General features: G+C 34.9%; 1 protein-coding gene and 1 non-coding gene across 2 annotated transcripts in view; one reads left to right on the top strand and one right to left on the bottom strand.

Moving 5' to 3' along the window:
• The window catches only part of LOC143251009 (uncharacterized), a 35,917-nt gene extending 14,504 nt beyond the window's left edge, over positions 1 to 21,413 (top strand). The window contains exon 2 of the mRNA XM_076502284.1: positions 17,821 to 21,413. Coding sequence (XP_076358399.1) covers positions 17,875 to 19,638 — 1,764 coding nt within the window. The 5' untranslated portion in view covers positions 17,821 to 17,874 and the 3' untranslated portion in view covers positions 19,639 to 21,413. The remainder of the gene's footprint in view (positions 1 to 17,820) is intronic.
• On the bottom strand, positions 1,130 to 1,202 carry TRNAV-CAC (transfer RNA valine (anticodon CAC)). Its single transcript has one exon. It is a non-coding gene; the product is annotated as a tRNA-Val (tRNA).
• Positions 21,414 to 23,045: the final 1,632 nt, after the last annotated feature.

Raw genomic sequence — 23,045 nt, 5'->3', positions numbered from 1 at the left:
TCCATAGAGAAATTAAAAATTTAGATATATATGGTGACTTAAAAATGACGTAATGCAAACTTTAAATTTCTATGTTTAGTGTTTTAACAGTGATTAAAATTCAAGATATATTTACATTGATTAATGACGTATAATCTAGGATTCTGTAAGATTAGTTTTCACACTAGGTGATGGTCATCACATCTCAGAATCATGAATAACTTAAAACATGTATTTATAATAGAAACTGAATATTGATTGCGAAACGTTTAACAAATTTATTTTGAAAGTCGTAGTTGTTTAAACTTAGTATTTTTTTATGTCTGTATCTGACATTTAAAACCCGTATGACTTAATTTTTCACTGGTTTCACACAACTATTATCACTTCTAAAAGTATTTTCAAGACATCAATCACCCAACTGTTTTCACTCTTTTATGGAAATAAGTCATAACTCTAATAGAACAGTAACAAATAGGGTACTATAGTAGTTGTTTTATCCTTACATTTTAGTCTATCTTAAGTATAAATTATATTTCCAAAGAGAGCTAGGACTGAAGATGGAAAATTGCAATGTACACTCCCGATAAACAGCACAATTCCTCCGGGTTGTTAACACATCATAGCACAACGTTTAGAATTGTCAGTTTCAAATCCTTTAACTGCTCTTATAATTCCGTTTTATCTCTCAAAACCTAGTGAAATGTGCCTGATCTAAAGACTTTTAGTTTTACTTTGTCTCGGCAGTAAGCTTGTGGACTCGTACGTATAAAAACAGCGAGCATGGCTGTGCGAGAGCAAAGTAAATTTTAACCTGGTATTAGACCAGTGGATTTTATCCGGGTACTTTTAGAATCAGTTCTACTATTATTGAATATGTTTATTTTTTGTACAGTATAAGAATACATAAAATCTGAATTTATGATTCGAAAAACGGGACCCTAAAATCTATCTAGAAGAAGTACGTACGTATGAGGTTCATTAGTTTTAAATATTTATTAGGGTAAACTGTACACAGTACATATTTAAAGTTAATACGCAAATATTTAGTGTCAAGAGTATTTCAAACGGGTACAAGAAAGAATGAAAACGATAAATTTGTATATAGCTTACAAATAAATAAAAGATGTTATTTGGAAAACAAAAAAAATGTTTCCGCCCGGGATCGAACCGGGGACCTTGCGCGTGTGAGGCGCACGTGATAACCACTACACTACGGAAACACATAAAATTTTGTTCTGTTAAAATACTTATTTATATATTGTGTATATAAAATTCTGTATATTTACTCTATTTTTATAATTTTTTTTTTTCTTTTCATATTTTAATTCTTAACTTTACTCATTAATAAAATAATCATTCAATGCATGAACAACTGTAATGTTAAATGACAGTAAAGCATTATTTGGTTTAAACTATTAAATGATTCTTACTTAAGTGATTAATGTCAACATAATTACTTAAAATTCTGACTTTAACGACTAGATGTCATAAATTATAGTACCTCTCTTTAGTTGGCTATCTATAGTCTCAACTACTGCTTGAAAGGGTTAACTTATCATATTTAGTTGTTGTCTGTACTCTCAACGACCGCTTCTGACAGTTTGTAAGTTAATTTAACAAAATAATAGATTAAAATTTATATTACGCACATGGAAAGTATAGTAAAACCTTCAATGGAAATCTTTATCCCAGTGTATCAGTTTCTTTTGTTCCAGCTTTGTCCAAGGTTTTGCTTTAATGCATGTAAGTGTGTTTTTTTCTTATAGCAAAGCCACGTCAGATTATTTGCTGAACCCAACGAGGGAAATCGAATACCTGATTTTAGCATTTTAAATCTGTAGACTTACCGCTGTACTAGCGGGAGTCCGTTCATATTGAAACGACCTCTGTTGTCGGAATCTTATCTCTGTTCGTTATAGATTGGTTTCTTTGGAATTTCGCGCAAAGCTACACGAGAGCTATCTGAGCTAGCCGTCCCTAATTTAGCAGTGTAACACTAGAGGGAAGGCAGCTAGTCATCACCACCCACCGCCAACTCTTGGGCTACTCTTTTACCAACGAATAGTGGGATTGACCGTCACTTTATAAAGCCCCCACAGCTGAAAGGGCGAGCATGTTTGGTGCGACCGGAATTCGAACCCGCGATCCTCGGATTACGAGGCGAGTGCTTTACCCACCTGGCTATTATAGAAACACATATTTATGAAATGGTAAATACGTTAAACCGACCTAATTTATCAAAGAACTGTAAATAAAGAAAGTAAATTAATTAGCGAAGGTGACCTCGACTATTATGAATAACATAAGAAATGATAGTTTAAAATTTTAACAGGTAGAGTAATATAGAAATAGTCTTATGTTTTTATAAATAGCATGAAGTTCTACTTTTTTATTTTTAATTTCACTTGAAAATAACTCCAATAAATTAATACTTTAAATGGTAGAATAATCTTGCCTGAAATGCTCACTCTTTTTGACTTTATATGCGTCTATTTGTGCATACTTCTTATAAAAAGTTGAACAAAAGTCAATCGTACGATCTCTGTTAACTTATTAATGCACTAATATCCTATATGGATTTTATGTTTTTCAAATTTTGCCCAAAACTACACGACGGCGCTCTGCGCTAGCCGTCCCTAATTTAGCAGCGTAACACTAGAGAGAAGGCATTTAGCTTGTCATCACCACCCACCGCCAACTCTTGGGCTACTCTTTTGCCAACGAATAGTGGGGTTGACCATCACATTATAACGCCCCCACCGCTTAGATGGTGAGCATGTTTGGTGTGACAGGGATTTGAACCCGTGACCCTCAGATTACTAGTCGCGCTCCTTAACCACCTGGCCATGCCGGGGCCTATATGGATTTGGTGGGCCTAACTTCTATCAGTTTCATATTTACTGTTACTATTAGGATTGTAATAGGATGTAATATATCGTTATAATAACTTATCTATTTTCGTAAAAATGTTCGATTACAAAGAAAAGAACGAAAATAATGTTTTCAAAAATTGTGATTGATGCACATTTCGAATTGAAACTCAAGATAATCTTCTGTCTGACCTCATTTTTTATCCTCAATAAGTGAATTTAAAAATTAGGCTAAATCATTCTGATTTGTATCATTCTATTGTTATCTCATTTTCAAATATATTGTAGAATATAAACGATTCTATCCACAGAGGATATTTAGTTAGTTTTGCATTAATAAAATATCTTAATTTGAGTTAGTGATTGATATCTCTTGGGCCCAACATGGCCAGATGATTAAGGGTAATCCACTTGCAATCTGGGGTCGCAGGCTCGAATACCGTTTCACCAAACATACTCGTCCTTTCAGCCGTAAGGATGTTATAATTAACCGATCAATCCCACTATTCGTTGTTAAAAGAGTAGCTCAATAGGTAGAGGTGGGTGGTGATGAATAACTAGCTACCTTCCCTCACTGCTAAATGAGGGACGGCTAGCTTACATTGCCCTCGTGCAGCTCTGCGCGAAATTCAAACCAAACCAGTATCTTTTGTTGCTTAAACTAAAAAAAATACACTGAGATTTTTTTCACTCAGCACTTTGTTACTTTGGCTTTTTTAAAATATAAAAATAAATGCAACATGAAAAATAATAAAAAAACATACCGAAAATAAAATATTCTGTTCAGGCTAATTAATTTTGATCGTTTATTTACTCTAGTGGCTATTAAAGATTTCTTTAACTCTGATATAGACGGAAAGTTCGATCTGCTCGTTCTGAGACTTTCAGTTTCTGATCATAACATGTGAAAACTGACATGAATAATAATAAATAAAGAACTTCTGCCGAATCACGTGCTTGAGAAATGATTATATATGTTTATGAACATATATGGAAGTTCATTATCTGTTTATTAATATTGGTAATTATAATAACTTTTCTAACCATATCCAAGTTTCAGAGGAAATCACGAGTGCAGCTCACTTGTAAATGACATTGCTTTACTTAAGGGACCGTTGTTGTATCATATAATTTAACAAAGTGATCGCTCTTGTCGTAAGCACTTATATCATTTTACAGTTGCTGAAAAGCCGGAGGATATGAAGTTACATATATTAATTACAATCTCGTTTACCCCTCATGGCTTCCGGTCATTTTTCAGCTAACGAGCTAAAAATCACATCCATGAGATGCGAAAGTAATTGCTCATATCGACGTGTTTACTAATTGCTTGTAGCACACTAATGAGTTATCACAAAATGGGTTATTACAATTTACCATCTATTTTCTCTTTCTCTGTAACTCTTCAGAAACGTAATGCTACAGTTTATCCGCTCGTCTAGTAAAGTTGAAAAGGTTGTCAATCCAATATACGACACTAAGGAAGCTGATAAAGACTATTATTTTTAGTATAAATTTTTATTACGGAAAAAAAAAATGATCACTTTAGCTCCGCCTCCTTCTCGCTCATTGGCTGATTAAGTACAAGGAAATGACGAATTGTTGACTGTGCTAATTCTTCCTTCATGGTTACCGCGTTAAACTGCAAAGATGTTCAGTATAGAAAGTTTCTTTTCAGCAGTTAAAAATACCATAATGTGTTGTGAATGTGAACCACTGCTTGTTTTCATTATTCATTTTAGAATATATCAAAATCTTGTTCAACTTTCAGTATTATAATGTACGAAATTCTTCAATATTTGTCGAACATTATTTTCATTCATTCAAAACCTTCCTTTTGTGCCATCAATAGGCACAAGTCATCAAACCTCGTTCTGATTTGGATATGAGAAACAATAGAAGTAAAACAAGTTATTTATATCTATACTATATCTTACTTTAGTACGACTGTTGATAAATTATAGAATACGTTGTTTATACATGAATATAAGTAAGGTACAAACTAATAAGATATATATGTTTATATATATATCTTTAATGGTATGTTGGGTGTAGATTGAATGATATAATGTAAGAAACTAATTGAAAACATATGTACTTAGTGAATGATCAGATGAACAGAACTGATAAAATATTAATATACGTACGTAGTTATTGTACGGTACTAACTGTTAATATACGTACGTGGTTATTGTACGCTACCAACTGTTAATATACGTACGTGGTTATTGTACGCTACTAACTGTTAATATACGTACGTGGTTATTGTACGCTACCAACTGTTAATATACGTACGTGGTTATTGTACAGTGCTAACTGTTAATATACGTACGTGGTTATTGTACAGTGCTAACTGTTAATATACGTATTGTGTGTTTTCCTTATACCAAAGCTATATCAGGTGGGCTATCTGCTGTGTCCACAAAATGGAATCGGATTCCAAATGTTAGTGTTGTAAATCTGGAGACTTACCGCCGTCTCAGCGAGAGACTGTAGTTAATGATCAGATGAAAGGCACTAACTGATAACACATCTATATAAGTAGTTAACTATTAGTTAAAAATACAAGTAAATAGCAGAATACACGTCTCGTAACTGAACATTTTACGATGCCACACATATTATACACGAAACATTTATTGCATGAACTAATCTGTATTACAAATTTCTTTTGTATTTTTCTTTACAAATATCAACATGCGTTTGGTTACATACAAAGTGATTTACTATCAAGTTCAGTGATTTTAACACGTTAAAACAAAACAAAGACAAGCATAAATTTCTTCACGAAATGTTAAGTTGAAGTATTTTTACCAGAAACAGGTTTGGTTTTGGTTTTTTTACGGATATTTACAACATAACAAAATGTTGTTTTTTTTTCAGAGGGGGGCGGTCATATTTCACCTACCGATCATTTATTTATAATTCACACATGAACAGCGACAAATTACTGTCGTCGACTAATGCAAAGGTTTCATCTAATGTGATCTAATTTACACATCAAATTAAATAACAGTTTCTACTTAACAAGTGTAAATTCAGTAGTGTTTTGAAAGAAAAATGTAAAAGACAAACTTTATAATTAACGCTAATTAATACTCTTATTCCATTAGGGACTAATTAATTAGTTGACTTGATTAAGTGCATACTTGCTAATTTGCTAATTTACACGGGTCATAAAACAAAGCCATGAAAAATCGATGCATCACTTGCATGTTAACCATACAAAAATTTTATATTTATTTTATAAGAATTATAAAGTATTATTTCGTGGAAATTCAATTCCTTGCACGTGACTGGAGATGAGTCTAGCTCGAGACAGTTCCTTGTCAGTGAATATCTGACATCCCAAATTTCTTTCAAATAATGACTTATATATATATATATAATAAGTACAATTTGTTTTCTTCTTCTTAAACTAAATAACTATAATCATTTTCAAACAGTGACAAGCCAGCTCTGTGAAATAACATTGACATTGTGTAGAACATGAAATAAAACGATTGGCTGATCATGTTCGTTTGCAAGTTTTAACATTTAGTATCGAAGTGATTAACAAAAAACGGAAGTAAAAAGACCTGCTGTTTGTACAGCTTCTTATTTCAGTATAAAATGCTGTTATTTAAGGCTTAGTTAGCATACGATTAGAATTTTAAGCCTAGTTATGACTCCTTGCTGTCTAATTGCACAGTATTTGGTTTCGTATTCGTTGTGTTATTTTAACTTCCTAAAACATTCAAGGAATAAATTCTAAGAACTGCTACAAATATAAAACATCATCATGTACAGCTTTCCAATCACACTTCTCTACAGATAATTATTTCTTTAATAGTTTAATTAGACCTGCAACGTGTTCAAGGAGCTGAGTTAGGCTTAATTTTAAAATGAAACTAACTTTCTGGCAATTGGTATAACAAAATAATGTTATGTACATTTATATCTACTAAGCCAAAAAATAGTGTCGTTAACGCTCCTAAGTAAAGTGGGGCCTAATAGGTCCCAGAGCAACTTGAAAGGTTAGGCTAATATTAATATTAGGCTAATAATTTTGTATTTAAATGAAATTGCCATTTAAATCCATTAATGAATGGACTAACGAGATTCCCACTGTCCCTATCTACTATCTAGCGAAACCACAGCCAGGGGAACGGGCTTGGAGAAATCAGGACTAGAAACGTCTTTTCGTAGGAGTGTTAAAGAACGCTTTATCTATCCGGTTCGCAGCTGACGAAATCATTTCGTCACAGAAATAAGGACGACAAATATATTTGTTTTTAAATTTCTCACTCTACTTGAGCACTTCCCACAGACAGCGAGTTAGATTTGATTTTTTTTTTTTTGTAAAGTACCATACGCAAAGGGGCACTTTTATACAAAGTCAAAAGCTGGGTGCACGTGCCCCCAGTGTCCCCAGCTACTGTGCTTATCCTGCTGTTTATTCGATATGAAATATTAAGTGCAATGAATGTCTTGTGCTCAATTAGAAACTTCATATTTGTGTTCTTTTCTGCACTTTTCAGTTTACGTAGCTTAAAAACTAATCAGTGCCAGATGATGTTGGAGGTAAGGCACATCGGTTGGAGTTAAGAGAGGGAAGAAAGTGGCCTGCCTCTGCTCAGTCCCTGAGAGATTAGTGGATTATATAAATCATTAGAACAATATCAGACACTTATGATTATGAGACTTGTAAACCGATATAATGGAAACAGATGTGTTCGGCACGCTTTTTGAGAAATGAATATAACGGATAAGAGTTGAGTGAGAGACGCAAGGTCCAGAGATGTAAGAAAGCGAACCGTGTGAGAGTCGAAGGAAGAAAGTTACATGCTGGCAGTAAGAAACAAATTTATGTTTAATTTATTATTATAATAAATTTGTATGAGTAAATTCCTGACAGGTACAAGTTTAATAAAGTTGATGCCCGGTATGGCCAGGTGGTCAAGACACTCGGCTCGTAATCCGAGGGTCGCGGGTTGGACATCCCGTCGCACCAAACACACTTGCCCTTTCAGCCGTGGGGTCGTTATAATGTTACGGTAAATCCCACTATTCGTTGGTAAAAGAGTAGCCCAAAAGTTGGCGGTGGGTGGTGATGACTAGCTGCCTTCCCTCTAGTCTTACACTGCTAAATTAGGGACGGCTAGCGCAGATAGCCTTCGTGTAGCTTTGCGCGAGGCCTGGCATGGCCAAGCGCGTAAGGCGTACGACTCGTAGTCCGAGGGTCGCGGGTTTGCGCCCGCGTCGCGCTAAACATGCTCGCCCTCCCAGCCGATGGAGCGTATACTGTGACGGTCAATCCCACTATTCGTTGGTAAAAGAGTAGGCCAAGAGTTGGCGGTGGGTGGTGATGACTAGCTGCCTTCCCTCTAGTCTTACACTGCTAAATTAGGGACGGCTAGCACAGATAGCCCTCGAGTAGCTTTGTGCGAAATTCCAAAACAAACAAACAAAGCTTTGCGCGAAATTCAAAACAAACAAACATTCAATAAAGTTGAATAAAACGCAGTATAACATGATAGTAAACAATGTAAGTGATGTGCAGTATTTGTTTTTAAAACCTCTTATAGCCCACTCCACATACAGTCTTGGATATTCGGTAATATAGCTTGAACACCCTGTTCTTTTAACGGGTGGAATAAAAGTTCATTTGTAACAAAGGATATGAAATTGTGCTTCTATATTTTATTAACAAAATAAACATTGCAAGTGTAATGAAAATACGTAAAGGTAGCAATACTGAAAAGAAAGATATACTGTTTTCAATATGAAATTGGATGGAGAGTGTAGCACCCCCTATTTCCTCTCACAGGTCATCCTGCATCATTCGGTCAAGTTTGACGCCAAGTTATTGATCAGGAAATGTGTATACGCATACGGAACAAATATATACAGTACTGATGTTTGTTTATACAGGATTTGAGTTTTGATTTATGACCCAGTGACGAACATAAGGGATTTCTCAAAGTATCTCAATCCTTGTCGGGCCGATATGGCCAGGTGGTCAAGGCACTCGACTCGTGACCGAGGGTCGCGGGTTGGACATCCCGTCGCACCAAACATACTTGTCCTTTCAGCCGTGGGGTCGTTATAATGTTACGGTAAATCCCACTATTCATTGGTAAAAGAGTAGCCCAAAAGTTGGTGGTGGGTGGTGATGACTAGCTGTCTTCCCTCTAGTCTTACACTGCTAAATTAGGGACGACTAGCGCAGATAGTCCTCGAGTAGCTTTGCGCAAAATTAAAAAAAAACATTTTGTGTCTTATCAGTTTTGTACATATCGTTTATTTATCGAAATGATAAGAAACAAATATTCGCAATCTGAGAGAGAATACGATTTACAAAAATATTAGCGTGAAAGTGTGAAAAGTGCAATAGGATATTGCACTTACGAAAATGTAGAGAAACTTAATACAATAACGTGATCCATAATTTCTGAATATGCAAGTTGAAGAGACGTTAATGAGTTGACTGGGTGCGGCTCTAGTACAGACATCAAACCTAACTTTGTGAAGGCAAAACATTCGTAAATTGGTCAATATTTCGTAAAAACTTTCCTGACTTGTCAGCTGATAACAACAGTTTTTTTGTTTTAATGAATGACGGCTACATTGCATAATTTTCTCAGTGCGCGAGATTAATGTTTTCGTAAATCATTAAAATAAAGCCACGTGGAGGTTAATAAAGTACTGACCAAATTACGAAAAACAAAACAAAAAATAGTCTAAAAAAATAGTTTCACTCAAAAAGAAAAATCAAAATCTTTAGAAACTAAGTCCGACAAACTCATTTTATTGGACAAATTTTAGGCTAATTCCTATATAATGTTTTCATTGGTGAGTTGGATTTATCCGCCCAATTTTAACAAGTACACACGATGAAGAATGTACGTATGGGAAATAATGAACCTGAACGTGAAATATTCTGTGGGCTTTTTTTTTTTATGGATAATTAGGTACAGTTGAGTTTACATTTCTTAAATCTGTCAGTATTAGATCGATATGTGTGTAAAACAAAAGTTATTACAGAAACCTGGTAGGAAGCAAAAAAAAAAAAAAAAAAGAACTTAAATACAAACCACGTGAAGTTCCTTCGTCCAACTTGTACGTTTTGTGTGAGTATATAGCGTCACAGTCAGAGGGAGCCACCTTTTTATTTTTCGGGTGAATTTGCAGTTAGACGTACTCCACCCAAATCTTCTATTATTTCATTAATTAATCACTTTGCTGTCGATTCTACAGGACAATCCACAGGGTGTGGTGACAGGGTGGAGTCCGATTCAAAGAAGCTAGTCTTCATTCCAATGTGTACCTACGTACCAGTAAGTTACGACGACTTGGAGCTTTTAGTGTTACTAGATGAAAGGCAAAGAAACGGCTCCCAGTGGTGGTGGACCGCGTGACACGCCCGATTTGGTCATAAATATTTGATTCGTGCTGTTGTGTGTGATACTGGCTTCAGCATTGATTACTCTTTCCAGTGGGTCAAGGTGTTTAAGTGTGCATCAGTGTACAAGTGAATAAGGTCGTGTCATGCTCTCAAGTTGACAGGGATTTTTATTTAAGTGGCTGTCGTATTATGATGTTTTATTTATCAATTGCGATCATGTTTCTCTTCGTCTTTGCTTATTTGTTGTTAAGCAAAAGAGCTACTGAATAGATTATCTGTTTTGTTTCATTCGTTAGGGAATCCAACCAAAAAATTTAATTTTATTAACCCTAAAACTCAGTGTCAAGTCAACGAGACGCTCTCTTGAATTTAGGCAATGAATAAATAACATTATTAGTCAATGTTAAACCAAAAAGGAATATATGGTTGTATACAAGGTCTCAGTTGAAACGCACACATAAACCTGAAAAGGATTTATTATTTTTTTCACTCCACGGTCGATTTTCAAATCCGTTTGTTTCTAAGTCACAACTGTGACAAACGCGTACTGTTCGTGGTTTTCTTTGCGAAGAACATGTCTAAGATCAAACACGCTTACAAATTTTCACTTGTATGACGACTTCAAAGATTCATATCCTTTGATATTCGGTATTTTCAATTATAACGTCACTTTATGTAAGCGACATCACTATTTTAGACATGTTTTTACTATGGTTTCACCCTTGACATTGGACAGTGTCATTGGCGATGCTGACACTGGGTCATTGACCTTTATAATTCTATTTTATGGTAACATGATTCCTTTCCACATATTTTAATAATTTTATGTTTATTTTTAATTATTTACCGATTGTTTGGTGCAGATAGCCTAGTTGCTTTGCGCCAATAAACGCCAACCAGCCAACCAATCCATGGGCTGAATAGCTCGTTCAGATATCTCAAAATTCAAGCATAGCTATTCTTAATTTAGAATTCCTGATCAGAGAGAGGTCAACCAGTTAATTTGTAGTTTTTTAATTTAATAAATACAATATTGGCTTTAAACTTATAAACTTATAAATATATATATATAAACTTATAAATATCACGACCTGCTGAATACTTATATTTATTTTAAGAAAATATTTAATAATTCCAAAACCTTAACTTATCCTGAAACTCTCAACCTGACCATAGAGAATGTTTAACTAGTTAACATCAACGATCGGCTGTACAGTTCTAACACACTTCAAGGCTAAAGGTGGAGTATACTTCCTACATCCAACTCAACGTACTAATCACTAAGATAAACTCGGTATTTCACTATAAGTATTATTATTGTCAGTGGTTTACATGGCTAATATTTTTACTAAGTTCAGGTACAGACTGACCCGTAAAAACCATACAGAGTATAAAAACATCAATATGTTAACCTTTTATTAACCTCCTTCTCAATAGGTCAGCATGAAATATAGGGACTCAAAACGCTAGCATCCGAGGCTCGATTTCTTGCGGTGAACGGAGCGCAAATAGTCCATTTTGTTATAGTTTTGCACTTGAACGAGCATACAATGAACTGTATATTTTGTTTTAGTAAACACTCGGTATGAACTTGGAATATAAAGGACTAGAAGAGGTAAAATTGACGAAACCGATAACCTACTTTAATATCTGTCTTATAATACAGCAAGTATAATTTTATCGACTTGCATACGACTGTTTGTTTGTTTTCTTACAGCAAAGCCACATCGGGTTATCGGCTGAGCCCACCGAGGGGAATCAAACCCCCTGAGTGTAGCGTTGTAAATCCGTAGACTTACCGCTGGACTAGCGAGGGGCAACTATCAGCTGAGCTCACCGAGGGAAATGGAACCCCTGATCGTAGGGTCATAAATCCGGAGACATACCGTTGTACTAGATAATATTTAAAAACGGATATTTAAGAGTTCGTTTGCGTATTATCTACTTATTATTTTTGTTCTAAGTTTAAATATAGTGGTTCAAGATATTAATACACAGATTATATTAATTAATATTTTTCAGATATAAATACAAGGAATGTGAGAAATAAGTATTGTTCCGTAGGCTGGATGCTTAAGCGTTCTTCACAATGTGATATTCTTATTGTAGTTAAAATGGAAAATCTAATTATCTTCACCCAGAAATTACTTATTACGTATCTGACGGTTTTACCTTCTTTGATTTACATTTATAAGTTCGTTCTTATCAGAAATTGACGCGCGTGTGAAACTTGGCGGGAATAGTGATGTTGAAAGACTAAATTCTTATATCCAGAGGAAGAGCTGTAACTACGCTCGTGCTAGGCCCCGGCATGGCCAGGTGGGTTAAGGCGTTCGACTCGTAATCTGAGGGTCGTGGGTTCGCATCCCCATCGCGCCAAACATGCTCGCCCTTTCAGCCGTTGGGGCGTTATAATGTGACGGTCAATCCCACTATTCATTGGTAAAAGAGTAGATCAAGAGTTAGCGGTGGGTGGTGATGACTAGCTGCCTTCCCTCTAGTCTTACACTGCTAAATTAGGGACGGCTAGCACAGATAGACCTCGAGTAGATTTGCGGGAATTTCAAAAAAACAAACAAACAAACGTTCCCGCTTATCCCAAAGTAATTCGTTCTACTGCAACACTTCGGTTTCCTTGTTAACAAATTTCCTATAATGTATTGGTTATAAATGTCCCTTATTAACGGTATGTATATATATATACAAAAAAATTATTACTGCAATTTGGTTTTACTGAACATTTAACAGTATTTATATTTAACATTTCATAGCTTCGTATAAACTCGAAAACACCTTGTGATGACTAGAAACTAGATATTCTGAACACTAAAATACAACTTACACTTTATACATTGTTTGGCGTTTTCGGTAAAGAAACGTGAATTTGAAATACTGAATAAATACTGTATAAATACTCTTTATACGCTTTTCATATAAAACACAGTTGCAGATTATGGGAAACATTTTTGACGAGATATGAGACTTTTATATGTAACCAATCTGTCCCAATCTGGTACAGCGGTAAGTCTTTGGATTTACAACACTAAAAACAAGGGTTTGATTCCCCTCGGTGGACTCAGCAGATAGCCTGATGTGGCTTTGCTGTAAGAAAAAAACCCACACACTTGCGACCAATTTTATAAATTCATTGATGTTGGTTTCTTTGTAAAATATCATGTTACTTTTAGGGCTGCGTATCGAAAGGTCCAACCATTAAGTCTGTAATACGCTACTAAACTCACTTCGGAATTTCAACTGTGGACTTATTACGAAAATAACACTCACTCCCGCTATTTGTTGAAAAGTAGTTTTGTAGGCGGCGTATGCTGATGACTAGGTTTTCAACCATCTGGTCAGCAGTTTGTAAATACAGAACAGCTGTGATTAAATCTCCATGCCGTAACCATAGCTATTTATTCTATATGGTACATAAAACTCCGTTCAGGTTGAAAATACTAAATGTTGTGAACCTAGACACTAGTGTTATGCTGTTAAAGTTTATTGTTGATACCTCTGTATAGATTGGTATTTGTATCTTAGAATATTCTAGTTTTGTTATCCCTATATTTATCTGTGCCAATATTTTCATGTCGATGTTGTTGTCTTCGGGAATATCCATGTTATTATCCTCTTGCTTGTCGACAGTTGCTGTGAAAGGAAGCAAATTAATTAATTAACTGATTTATGTGATAAAACAAACCGAACAATAATCTAGTTTATAGAATTAATTTGCTACTCGTTTTATATTACTTAACCTTGTTCCTATAACTTGTTTATATTGGAGTTTACAAGTAACTATCACGGTTAAGACTAAACTAACAGCTGATATTACGATTAAAAACTAGTAGTTAATACTACGACTAGAAAACTAACAGTTTCATTGTAATTTTATAGTTTCTGCTCGCAATACAACTGTAACGCTTAACTGACACTGCGAGTGTCAAACTTGCAATTCCCTATTGTGAATTGTATGGAACACAAACTACACTATTATTTAGTGTTTTATATGTATATCTAAATGCATTTATTAACTGTTATATGGGATCTAAGACGAGAACTGGAGATAGGCAGCGAGCCAGTGAGTCTGTGATTTACTCCTGTTATATTCTTAGAAAAAATAAAGTTGTGTTCGCATCATTTCTCAACTTTTCCTTTACGGATAAAAGAAACGATCGGTAAAATCCTGGACTTCTTTGTGATTTATTTCGCTCTTTTAAAGTGGACACAAGAGGCTTAATCCACTTTTCTCTCCAAACGTAACTGGTTTAATCAGTTGAATAAAAAGAGAATAAATCAATCTAGAATACTGGAATTCTTGTTCACAACCAGAAAGCGAAAACGAACGTGTAAATAAACAAAGTATTTTCTTGGAAATAGTGTATTTGGAACAACTCTAACGGCATTGTGAAAGCTCTTGTTCTAGCATAGTGTTTGTTTGTTTTTGAATTTCGCGCAAAGTTACACGAGGGCAATCTGCGCTAGCCGTCCCTAATTTAGATAGTGTAAGACTAGAGGGAAGGCAACTAGTCATCACCACTCACCGCCAATTCTTGGGCTACTCTTTTACCAACGAATAGTGGGATTGACCATCACATTATAACGCCCCCACGACTGAAAAGGCGAGCATGTTTAGTGCGACCGAGATTCGAACCCGCGACTCTCAGAGTAGGAGTCGCACGCCTTAACCAACCTGGCCATGCCGGGCCTCTAGCATAGTGCACAAAATATCAGTTTTTTAATAATAGTGCATTCAAAACGAATACATATTTAATTAATTATTCAGAATACATATTTCATAGTACTCTAGGAAATGGAAAAAACAACTGAAATCTAAATCATTGGGTTGATTTTTAAGTTATTTCAAGAATATGGTCTGCAACTTGCTTTCCAGCGGCACAGAGGAAAGTCTGTAGGTTCGTTACACTAAAGCCGTGTTTCGATATTCGTGATCGGCAGAACACAGACAGTTCATTGTATGGGTATGTGCTTAACAACAAGCAAACAAGCACAGTGCTGAAAAGACGGCGATAATAAAGCTGTTCTATGGAGGTGATAACTTCACAAATATATATATAATACACTTCAAGAGTATTCCTGCGACTGAGAATGTTCCACAAATATTAATTTTATGTAGTATTACAAAACTCTAAATGAGCTTATTTTCAAAAATAAGTCATCGAATAAGCTACTCTTTTATCTGTAATTATGAGTATGGTTGTCATATCTTCTCAGTCACGATAATGGTGAAAAGGAATAGTACATTTTTAAGCGTCTCACTTCTCAGGGCCTGGCATGGCCAGGTGGTTAAGGCACTCGACTCGTAATTCGAGTGTCGCGGATTCGAATCCCCGTCATACCAAACATGCTCGCCCTTTCAGCTATAAGGGCGTTATAATGTTACGGTCAATTCCACTATTCGGTGGTGATGGCTGGCTGCTTCCCCTCTAGTCTTAAACTGTAAAATTAGGGATGGCGAGCGCAGATAGCCTTTTGTAGCTTCGCGTGAAATTCAAAACAAACCAAACCCACTTCTCAGTAACTTTCACACCCCTCAATCATCCCTCTAAAGAGAGAAAGATAGTGGGAAACATATCACTGTTTCATACTGAACGTATCTTCATATTAATATTATTATCAGTATAATAAGAAAACAAGATATTTAGCAGTAATATATTTTGTATTATATTTGTTGAGCAACAATAATATACGAAAAGGTAATTGGTTGTTATTATAATCTTATGCACGAAGTTTACCATCTTAACTTGTCTTTTAGTGGAAGTAATCTCGGTACCAGTGTTTAGCGACCGATAAATTATGTAATTCTTTTCCAATTTACAATTTCTCCCTTGCGTTTCATCAGTTGCCAAATTTCATACATGCAATTAACGTTTCATTGTTGGTTGTCAGGAGTTACTGGAAGAAACATTAATTCGTGGAAAGGGGTTATCATGTGATTAATGAATAGCTATAGAGTCGATGGGAATCTTCAAGTGCTGAAAAATTGGATGTTATAAAATTAAATGGTACAAACAGGGTTTTTTTTTTTTAGGTTTTCGTACATTTTTTGTCACGTTACTCAAATTATTAACCTTTGATAAAATTATTATTTTTATTCAGCAAATAATATTTGCTATTCTACATTGAATATCTTGAAATTAAACATATTGAGTTTAAAACTCGGACATTTTATTGCACACGTTACTTAAAGAACAACATACCGAAATTTTTAAAATTTGGGTATCTATAGATTATAAAAAAAAAAAAACTTTTAAATATTGGAGTTCTATTTTAATTTTAACAAATCCATACTTTAGTATTCTCTCAATAAACTTAGTCGATTAAAATCAATAAGATATAATTTGAATGGTTTCTATTGGTGATAAAACAGTATGGTGAACCGGAAATAAACAAATTAATAAAACTACGTGACAGTAACTTTATTAGAAGGTGATAAATCATTTTAATAACAATAACTCAAAATAATTTCAGTGACATTGATTGAGGCGCGGTATAGCCAGGTGGGTTAAAGCGTGCGACTCGTAATCTGAGGGCCGCGGGTTCGCATCCCCCTCGCACCAAACATGTTTGCCTCTACAGTCGTGGGGGCGTTATAATGTGACGGTCAATCCCACTATTCGTTGGTATAAGAGTAGCTCAAAAGTTGGCGGTGGGTGGTGATGACTAGCTGCCTGCCATTTAGTCTTACGCTGCTAAATTAGGGACGACTAGCGCAGATAGCCCTCGAGTAGCTTTGCGCGAAATTCAAAAAACAGACGTTGAATGAAGTAATCTATTACATTCCTACAGGATATATTAATACTGGTGGGTGATAAATATTTTTAAAAGAGGGAATAGTTATCAAAGGTAATGTGTAATCGTTAAAAGTAGCATGCACTCAAAATGAGGTTACAAATAAACATTTAACTAACAGAGAAGTGTGAAACTGATAAACATAGTGTAAAACTACCAAATGTAGTTTAGAGCTGCCAAATGTCATAGCATGATGTTTCTAAACTAACGAAATTATTTCACTTACCCAGTGTTTAATAATTCTGTTGAAAATGTACATTCATAAGTTATTACTGTTTGTTTGTGTTTCAATTTCGTGTAAAGCTACATGAGGGCTATCTACGCTAACCGTCCCTAATTTAGCAGTGTAAGACAAGAGGGAAGCCGTTATTCATCATCACCCACAGCCAACTCTTGGGCTACTATTTATCAACTAAAAGTGCGATTGAACGAAATATTATAACTCCCCAACGGCTGAAAGGGTGAGCATGTTTGGTGTGACGGGGATTCGACCCCTCGACCCTCGGATTACGAGTCAAGTGCCTTATCCACCTAGCCATGCCGGACCGGTTATTAATGAAATTCATACAATATATTTTGCTCATAAACAATGCTCTATTCAGTGATAATTATGTTTTTTATTGAGAAAAACAATTTAAATGAAGATCGTGAAATATATAATTTATAAATGTTTGCAACTTCATAAGTTTTCTTATTATTTTAATACACATTTGTATATTTTATATAACGTATCATTTTGTAATTATTTGTGTTTATCTTTTTACATTCTAGGTTACAGACATATTTAGCCAAAAACATCAGCTTTAATAAAACATATCAATAAATATGGGAGTAAGTACGGTCCTTCTTATTCTGGTGGCAGCAATGATGACCAGGTCAGAGGGTAAATGTCCAGCAGATTGTAAGTGCCAGATAGCGACTAACCGTAAGACAGTGACCTGCAACAAAGGAGGGATGACTGAAATTCCGATAAACGACATTACCTTAGATACACAAGTCCTAATAGTGACTTCCCCTCCAGGAAACCCCAACTTTTTGACCATTGGCCGGATCTTCCTACATTTCTCCTACTTGGAGGAAGTTCACCTCACCAACTCTCATGTTCCCGCTATAGGAGACAGCTCCTTCTGGCCTGGAAGACAAATGAAGATCTTGGAACTTAGTTGCAATGATATCACCCTATTGAATGACCAGGACTTTAACGGACTCTCCAGTTTAGAGGTACTAGATATATCTGATAACAAAATCTTCTCCACTCCTTCTGCTCCGTTTAGATTTCTTACTAGCTTAAAGTCATTGTCCTTAGCAAGAAATCGTCTCAGCAGGCTAGTTCCTAGGTTCTTTTACATGCTTAAAAAGTTAGAAAAACTTGATCTCAGTGGAAATCCCTTAAAGGAATTAGATCCAGAAAATCTAAAGGACCTTCGTCCTCTTAAAGTCTTACGTTTGGCAGACTGTCAGTTAACGTCCTTACATTCTTTGGTTTACCAACACCTTCCCAACATTCAAGAACTTGATCTTCGAAATAACAACTTCTTTTCTCTTGCTCCTGAGGAATTTCGACATCTTAAAAGTCTCCAAATTTTGCGTCTTGATGGTAACGTTTTAAGTGAAATACGCGAAAAAACATTTGGAGGTCATAAACTAGAAATATTAGGGTTATCCAGAAATAATATAATCAAGTTTCTGCCTTGTTCGTTTTGTAATACTAGCGTAAAGAATTTAGACATTAGTCGTAACCGCTTGTCTTCTTTAACTACGGATGTCCTGGCTGTGGTAAGTAACTCGCTGGAAACTTTTGATATGGGGTTCAATCCCCTGGATATTTATACTGTGCTTACTACCGTGAGTGTTTTAAACCGATTGACAAATTTGTCGCTGGCTGGAATGAATATCGACAAGCTCCTTCCAGATACATTTAACAAAAATACAGATTTACGATTCTTAAACTTGTCCCACAACAATATTCCAGAAATCCCAGATGAATTCCTTAAACCGCTAGTTAACATAGAAGTTCTGGACTTTTCACACAATAAGTTACAAGAACTGAATTTTGAGACACTATCAACTTTAAACAACACTCCAAGCCTACAGAAGTTTATCCTTCATTCCAACACATGGCGCTGTCTTGAGTGTAACGTAGAACCACTTCTGGAATATTTCAACCAATCTGACTTGTACGAAAAAATCTGTCAGCAAATATCCGACTGTTTAAAATGTACCACTCCTCTCAAGTTGTTTGGAAGAGGATTGCTGAGTCTGCATATGGAAGAACTGGAACCATGTGCTCTTTCATCTCCCCAGCCGCACGTGGGAGCGGACGCCTCAAGAATAGGTACCATCATTGCTGTGGTTATCATAATAATGTTAGTACTCGTCATTATATTAGCGGTTATGATGTACAAACGGCAAAGTGCAGCTTACTACACGTATGAACAAGAAAGGAGGGAGTTTACTGGTTACGATAATATAGCAGTCGTCGATAGAAATGGAGGACTTCAAATGGACATGATCCAGGATGTAATTTCATCGTCCAATACAAGACATGAGGAAACTAGAGCGAAACACAAAGTGAACAGTATTACGTGATTCGTCTCTTCTTTATGTTTTACACAGAGTTCACTAATACTTTCTCATAGCTAGGACTATGAAGAAGCACAATAAATCAGTATCTGTTTATTGGTAACAAAAGGAATAATGGCGAACGGAAAAAGACCATTCTGACGAAACAAAAGATAGAACTACTTTTTTTTTTTTTTTTTAACCAGATCAGCAAATGATTTCCTGGTTGTATCCGATACTGATATAAAAGTGCGAATTGCAGAAACTCACGACATATTCAAACAACTGAATACAAACCGAAAACGAGCCGTCGTTCTATTATATTGCCGAAATATTGAAATTTCAGGAAAACGTTTGCTTTTGTATATTTTGGATTTGCCTTTCACTGCAGTGAAAATATTATTTAGTTAAGGGAGTGAAGTTGCTTCCTCTCCATTATTTTAATTGATTTGACCTTATAGCTTCCATGTATTAAACTCGTAACTATTGACTACAATTCAATAGTTTGACTCATGTGATCTCTAAAACTGTAGAAGAGATATCTTATAACTATCTTTTGGTTCGTAATATTTGATTATATATATGGATAGTGGTGGAATAATACATTGCATAAAAATTGTAGTTCTTGTCAAAATCACATTTTTATCATATATTAATAAGTATGTAAATGTGATGAGATATTGTCTATTGCTCTTGGCAGACATGTCAAGTAAAACTAACTGATGACTTTTTACACAGACTGTTTCCAACTTAATCGAGTTGTAGTCTGGTCTGCTTTTAGTATATTTTATATTCACAAAATTCCCGTTTTTAATAAAAGCAGAAAAGTTGAATCAGCAGAAAAAAATCTACTGCTTTGTTGGTGAAACATGGATTTTTTATTGTGACCAATCCCTTTGTGAAATTGATTGTAAAGTTTAGGGAAGTCAAACATTGTAAAAAAAATAGGTAAATATAATATATATTGTGAAAGTTTAGAGACAAACAAAATATTTGTGGTGTTTTTCTTCTCTTAAAGAATTGTCATAAAATCAGTTAATACCAGTAATAGCTTCTTAAGTTGTGTCAGTTTACGTAGCTCATGGATTCAGGTGACAATAACGGTTTTTGAAAACTTGATTACCTCTAAATAGACTATATTTTTTAGATGATTTAGTTATTTCTAAGTCACAGGAGAAAATGTTAGCTGAAATACTAATGTATAGTAGCGAATAATGAACTGTTTCTTATTCAAAATTTTCAACTCAAAAGCCGTATTCTGGTTTAGTTTTGCATTTTGTAAAATTACTCTGGTGTATTATTATTGACTACAGTGATTTACAGAATATAATTAGAAGTGCTTGTATTTAAAATAATCGTAAAGTAATATTTCACTATGGGGGGGAGGAGTCTCATGGTTCATTGTGCTCTTTTACCTCCCCAATATATGCTATTGTGAATATTATTCTGATTATAAAGGTATTTGTTTTGTTTCTATTGTTGGATTGTTCATCTATGGCTCAATATATTTTGTAGGTCAAGTCATAGTTTGAGTGTCAACAGTTAGGATTTGTTTTTGATGTATTTGTAGACTGGAATCTGCAATCACGAGATATTTATGCACAAACGGAACTGAAGTCATTTTGAATAACTGTGTCAGATCGAAGATGTACTGGTGTAATATGTTCCCGCTTACTACCTGTGTTATAGATTCATTGGTGTAGTTGAGTTTTGCTAATATGTATAATGGTTAAACGTCCTGTTGCCAGAACCATTAAAAGAATCCGAAATAAAACTGCCTGCAATCTTTTCGTAGCTTTTAATGTTGTCTAGGAACGAATATTATTTCTTTCATCAGAAGAAAGATCTGATAACAGTTCAAACAGTGTATCCTGTTCTAATATAACTCGTGGGTTTGCAAAACAGGTTTGATAGAAATAGAATCACATTTTTCACTAACACAATCTTCTTCCGCTACTGCTGTAAATCCTACTTCACGAGAAACGGTCCAAGTTGCTAAAACATTATGTTTTATTCAGTAGTTTAGGGTTTAAGTAATCTTATCTGCGTTTCAGTGTTTAGGAAATACCACACATGTTTAGATTAAGCATGGTTTCTGAAATAATCTGTATTAACTGTTGGTTTTACATTTGATTAGTTTTAAATTCTGCTTCTGTGAAACTGATTATCCAATAAAACCTTAAAATAAATGAATCATTTTATTATTGAAAATAGTGCATTTTTTTTCTAAATGTTTACTTCTGTGACAAATGGTAAACGAATTTTCGTAAATTATGGATTTATCATTCAGAATATTAACGTTAAAACTACTGTGCTTATGCTACTTTCTGTGATGGATTTGCTTTAAACATTAACAGTGCTTTTAATTAACTTAATAAGAATGTTTTATGAATTTCGCGCAAAGCTACACGAGGGCTATCTGCGCTAGCCGTCCATAATTTAGCAGTGTAAGACTAGAGGGAAGGCAGCTAGTCATCGCCACCCACCACCAACTTTTTGGCTACTCTTACCAACGAATAGTGAGACTGACCGTCACTTTATAATGCCCCCACGGCTGAAAGGGCGAGCATATATGGTGCGATCGGGATTCAAAACCGTGACCTTCGGGTTTCGAGTCAAACGCCTTAACCCACCTGGCCATGTCGGGCCCTTAATACGAACGTCTTGGGAAATTTTTCACCTCAAAAAAGCTGACTCAAACAAGCTGACAACGCTAAAAAGCGGGTTTCGATATTCGTGGTGAGCAGAGCACAGAGAGCCCATTGTGTAAACTTGTGCTTAATTCAAAACAACAACAACTACACATATTAAAAATAAATTGATTTTTTGAAACAATAGAAACCTGAACTGAATAATGATAATTTAATAGTAAAAAGAAAAGCTTTTTAATATTTTATATATATCCTGTTTCTTTGTCTATTTATTATTTATGAGGAAGGATTATTGTTTTGTTAAGTCAAACATTTATTGTTAAAGTTTTGGCATACAGTTCCACTTCGTTTTAAGAAAAATAATTTGTAGTGAAAAACGTGGTTTGAAACAAATAAAGAATTAGTGAACTTGATCAATAAAAAAATGAAATCTAAAACTAAAAAAAATGGAACGTATGATATCATCAATATCTGTATTTATTAAACATTTATTCTAGTTTTAGAAAGAGTCCAAAAATCGCTTCTTTTCCTAAACCATTCGGAGAACAAAAACTGTAGTTTTTCGTCTTTGTTTGTTTCACGAAGTTGCACAATGGGCTAAATGCGCTCTGCCGGCACAGTGATAAAACTTCGAATTCTAGCGTTATAAGTCGTCAGTATATTGAAATTTTTAATGTTTCCATTGTTGTCGTACAGAGGTTTGTCGTTCTCCATTTAAAACTTTAAAATTGACCACTTACAAAAAAAATGTTATTTCAAAGGTCAGAAGACCAGAAAATATTT

This window comes from Tachypleus tridentatus, chromosome 5, assembly GCF_004210375.1.
Source record: "Tachypleus tridentatus isolate NWPU-2018 chromosome 5, ASM421037v1, whole genome shotgun sequence".
In the NCBI taxonomy this organism is placed as follows: Eukaryota; Metazoa; Arthropoda; class Merostomata; order Xiphosura; family Limulidae; genus Tachypleus; species Tachypleus tridentatus.
The sequence above is the reverse complement of the archived record's forward strand: the minus strand, read 5'-3'. Positions and strand labels throughout refer to the sequence as shown.